This window comes from Mesoplodon densirostris, chromosome 6 (assembly GCF_025265405.1).
Source record: "Mesoplodon densirostris isolate mMesDen1 chromosome 6, mMesDen1 primary haplotype, whole genome shotgun sequence".
Taxonomy (NCBI): domain Eukaryota; kingdom Metazoa; phylum Chordata; class Mammalia; order Artiodactyla; family Ziphiidae; genus Mesoplodon; species Mesoplodon densirostris.
In genome coordinates, this window is record NC_082666.1 from 108,262,901 (window position 1) to 108,267,979 (window position 5,079).

The 5,079-nt window shown below is 39.2% G+C and overlaps 1 protein-coding gene across 1 annotated transcript; it reads right to left on the minus strand.

Annotated features, from left to right (window-relative positions):
* Positions 1 to 1,511: 1,511 nt before the first annotated feature.
* On the minus strand, positions 1,512 to 4,681 carry LOC132491671 (E3 ubiquitin-protein ligase RLIM-like). The gene is made up of 2 exons (XM_060100505.1): positions 4,438 to 4,681; positions 1,512 to 3,106 (listed from the first exon to the last, which is right to left on the minus strand). The coding sequence occupies exons 1-2, from the start codon at positions 4,679 to 4,681 to the stop codon at positions 1,512 to 1,514; spliced, it is 1,839 nt and encodes a 612-aa protein (XP_059956488.1).
* Positions 4,682 to 5,079: the final 398 nt, after the last annotated feature.

The following is a 5,079-nucleotide window of genomic DNA, read 5'->3' on the forward strand; positions in this document are numbered from 1 at the left end:
TACTGGGGACAGTTAGAATTGAACTATGTAGACATGTTTCTTGAAGCCAGGTTTTACCTTTAAGGCTTTCATATTGCAGCTTGTGAGGCTCCAAGCAGCAATTGGCTACTTTGGGTCATTCACATGAATTCACTCTTAATCATATGATTGAGTCATATATAAACCATAAAACCCTTTAAAAGAAATTAGAATCTGTTTTAAAAATTAATTATATGAACTAAACATATATAGAAAGAAATTGAAGCTTGAATATATTGAAGAAGCAAAAATTAAAGACATACCTATAACTGCCCTTTATCCTTAGTTGTTTACAATCACAGCAAATCAAAGTGTGACATGTTTAAGAGAAAGGTAATTAAGTTCTAAGGCTTTGTCATCTTATCACTTTTAAAAATACAAGATCTGAGTAAACGAAAGGAAAATAGAGAGGGTTGTTAAAGAGCTGAGTCATAGAGTGGAATAGAGAACAAGCGGAAGCGGAAGAGGCAAGAAAGCATACACAGGCTGGGTTTGAAGAGAGTTGGGAATGCTGGTTGTGGTAGATGGTCTCTGATTTGCTTACCGGATCTACTCGCCATCCTTCTTAACCCTGCTTCGTGATTCCAGGAGGCTGATCTTTATCAGCTTCATGGACCAGTCTCTCTGTGTCTTCAGGTTGGGTTTGGTTAATATGAACTACTGATAAGTGATTAGAAGTCAGGAGGAAAGAAGGCAAGGGTATTTATTTCCATGATCTGCCCCCTTCCAAACTTTAGGTTGGCAGTGGATGCCATTTTCTAAGGTTACATCTCTTGTTGGGTGGGCTTCTCCTATAACTCGAAGACATTCTGGGTTGCAGGAACTGCTATCTCTCTATGCCCCTTCAAACCTAGTGGTTATAATACTGGCTTCTCACAGCTGCTAGCCTCAGGGTACTTCATCATCTCTTGGTTTCCCTTCATTCTTTACACACTTTAGTCTCTTCATTAAATGCTATTCCATCACTCTTTTAAAGTGTGCCATCAGTTTTTAGCTAGAACTGACTGATACATTGGTAGTGGGGAATAGGCGAAACGTTAAGGTAGTGTTAGGGAGGTGGGATAAACTGCTGTGGAGAGAGATAGGAAGAGAAGGGTTTCAAAGCTTTTTATGGCATTCTAGGAATGTAACATGACTTCTTTATGTGAATGACTCTAATGTAGTCTTAAATGGCTTCTTAATTATTGATATTTGGTTGGGTTTCTGTTTCTTTGCATGCACAACCAGGATTGAACAGGGCTAAGAGATGTCTGGGATTTACATGACGAGATAATACTACTAGGATCTATCTAGATTCATTATATCATATTAAGACATTTCTCCCATGGAATCAGGAACATCCCAACCCAGTGCACATGCTAAGTTTTTATTGAAATTCAGTGAACTGCTATGGTGTGAAATTAATTTTTATTGTCAGTCCCCTGCGTCGGCAGGCCGACTCTCAAGCCCTGCGCCACCAGGGAAGCCCTATAACACTTTATATAGCTGAGAATTCATCGATCAAGATTTTCACTCTCATTGGAATCCACTACTTGCCTACGACAAATCGGACACATAGAGTTCTCAGACAGCCAGCGATCAATGCAGTGAATGTGATATTCATGGGAGCAAGGTAGTATGCGAAGCTTGCTGTTTTCTGTGTACTCTGTAAGGCAAATGCTACAGGCTTTTAGTGCATCATTTTCACCAAAAGATCTTACAGCCAAGCTGTCAATCTGTGCTTTGGTGAGTCCTGTAGTTTGCAGATTATGGGAGGACCCAGAGTCACTTTCATCAGATATTATTAGGCTAATTTGTATACCCCCTTGGCTGGTCTCTGATGATAAGTTTGTTTCTTCAATGCCTTCAAACATCAGTGAGCTAATTCCTGAATTTTCATCACTTGAGCTGGAACCAGAAATAGGACTAGAACTGGAACTAGACGTACAATTGGGGCTTGAATGACAACTCAGTGTGGAACTTGAATGGGTATGATAGCTAGCATTTGAATCAGAACCAAATGTACCAATACTACTACTATTAGGTGACTCTAGCCATTCCATGTTTTGACTTGGAGGTGAGACACTATGCTCTAAATTACTGTCACTGTCCATAAGGTTATTTGAGTTACTAAATTCTGTCATTGTCTGCCTTAACGTGCTCTGAATTGGAACAGATGTTGTATCATTTAAGCTAGTATTTAACATTCTGCAAACGGGATTTCTAATGGTATTGACATAAGCTCTCACACCTGCCTTCTCAGAATGTGAATACATATGCCTCAGTCCTTGTTCACTTTCAGAAGTGACAGTGTTGTTTGGTGTCTCAGATGTTAACTGAGTTCTACTAGCTCTGCTGTCTCTCTGAGAATATGCTCCAGAATGAACTTTTCCTACTTCAAGATTGAAGGGTATGATTGGATATATTTCCCTCATTCCCCAAGATTCACCACTGCTGGTTGTATCTGGAGAATTTTCTCCATGAACGGCATTCCTTGTTCTAGAAGTTTCAATAAGACCGCTATTTTGCAACTCAAATCCAGTCATTTGCTGTCTCAGTATTTCTTGGTGCTCAGTTCTAGAAAATCTCGCATTCTCACTTAGCAGAGGCTGCTCAAAATTCTGAGAGGGTATACTATGATTAAGTCTTTGTACAATTTCCCTAAGTGAACGTGGAGGCGACCAACTTTCAATTCTTGCTCTGGTTCTCCGATACTCTGGGCTCCTACTTCTTGCTCTTCTTTGACTTGTGGTAGGTGGGAATTCCATTAATGTTTCAGTTGTATCTTGTTCAGACATAGATGGTCTTGTAAATATTGATTCAGATTGTGGACTTTCCACTTGCCTTTGGCTGTCTTCCATATTTTCTCTTCTGGGAAGTCTTGCAGATGCTACATATTCATTCTCTGGATTTGGACTCTCATTATGAATGTTAGCATTTATTTCTAAACTGAATATGAACTGATCACTTTTAGGATTAATTAGGCTCTCTTCTCTCCAAGATTGGTTTTCTCTTTGTCCACTTGTCATATTTTCAGTTTGTCCAGAACAGTTAAGCCAGTCTATTAGAGAGTCACCACTAGACACGTCATCTGAAGAGTCTCCTCTGTCTGTTAACAAAAAAAATGGGGAGGGTACATAAAAGAACTACCAAAATTAGAACCATCATAAAATAGCACTCTGAAACTTTGTTTCAAAAACAAACAAAAAATGAGAACTTAAATACTCAGGTGTTTTAAACTGATTTCACATTTATAGAGTTAATATTTTATAAACTGCACTGTGTAGATTTATAAGTAAAGGTAGAAAAGTTTCAATTCCATCCAAAAAGAGTGAGCTAATCCTAGATAAACTTAGAGAATTTTTTAAAAAGGGAATCCGGAGGAAGTCTATGTTTCAGTATTTCATCATATACACAGCCCTGTGTACCACTGTCCGAGGAATGTCAAGAGACTTTTTTTTCAGTCCACTGTCAAAACACTAATGCAATTAAACAAGGTAAACACCAGTTAAGGTACAATGCTAGTAGTTTAGTTCAATTTACATTATTGTCTAATTTTCATGAGTCTACAACATGACTACTTGTAGGCTCTTCACTTATGTGCTTTTGATAATAGATAAGCTGTTTTAAAATATAAGGTTATTGCCCAAACATAAACAAGTTTTATAGGTTTAAAAGTGTTTGCATTTTGAATACTTCTTAATGTTACCAAGATTTTTAATTGACATTAAATTGAAGGTCAGATCAAATGAATAGACTGAACCTAGCATGGTACATATAAGACCATATTCAAGAGCCAAAGTATTATAGTATCCTCTTCATTAGACAGCAAAATCCTCTACTTCACACTGGGAGGGAGGACACCAGACCTGAGTTTCAAGCAGGGTTTCTCAGCCTTAGCACTACTGACATTTTGGTGCTGGACAATTCTTTGTTTTGGGGAGCTATCCTGTGCATTGTGGGATCTTTGGCAGCATCCCTGGCCTCTGCCCACTAGATGCTAGTAACACCCATGCCTCCCCTGTGACAACCAAAAATATCTCTAGCCATTGTCAAATGTCCCCAGGTGTTGAAGAGAGCACAATTGTCCCCAGTGGAGAATATTTCTGTTTGCTTTTTTTACATGTCTATGTAGAAAAAATAATTCAGGAAGTAGGAGGGACTTTCAGTTGAGGTAGAAAACCAAGAAAAATACAAATAGGCTACTTTGCACTGTTTCCCAATTAAAACAACCCAAATGTGAATCAGGAAAACAAACAAACATACCTTGACATGCTCACCAAAAATCAAGTAAATGCCAGTTCTTTTTATGAGAAGTTACTTACCAAATTAATGTAAGTCACTTCTGTATAATTTACTATTTACTATTATGAAGTTACTATTTCCTATTATGAAGTTCCTTATTCATCCCATCCTATTCCCTCCAAAAGCAAAATATACCTGTATTTTCATCTGAGTCTTGTGGTGCGTTTCCTTTAATTAGCTGAAGTCTTCTCAGCAACTCTTCTTCCGTACTTTCACCTGGAATGCCTAGAAGATTGTTGTCTCTCATAAGTTCGTAATCTTCTTCACTCAGATTATTTACGAACCTGGAGAAATCTTCTTCCCGAACCAATCGGTCCGTTTGACTTATGTGTTGGGCCGAAACTCCATCTCCTTCATCGTTGGAATCCGAGTTTTCCATCTTAATAAACAAGTGGAAAATTACCTGAAATTCACGACGTGGTGTTGAAATTCACCAATGGTCCTTTCGTTTTCTTCGCTTTCTACTTCCTGCCGGAGTGTCCGATTCCGACTCAGTCGGATGACCCTCCGCACAGATTCCTCCCTTCTCCCCGACTCAGTTCTGTGGCCCCTGGTGACGCAACAGTTGGGAGCCGCCTCTAGCCCAGAACTTGCTAGACGTTGCCTAGGCACCCATTATCTTCCCCGCTGTTACCGAGTAGGGACTGGATTCAGGTTAGGTTTCATTTCATTCAAAACCAGCCAATGTTACTGAGGGTTTATAGTGTACCAAGCACCGTGCTTCACCTCGTTTCACCCACATGAGCCTATTCTCAGGTTTTCAGGCTCTGATATGCT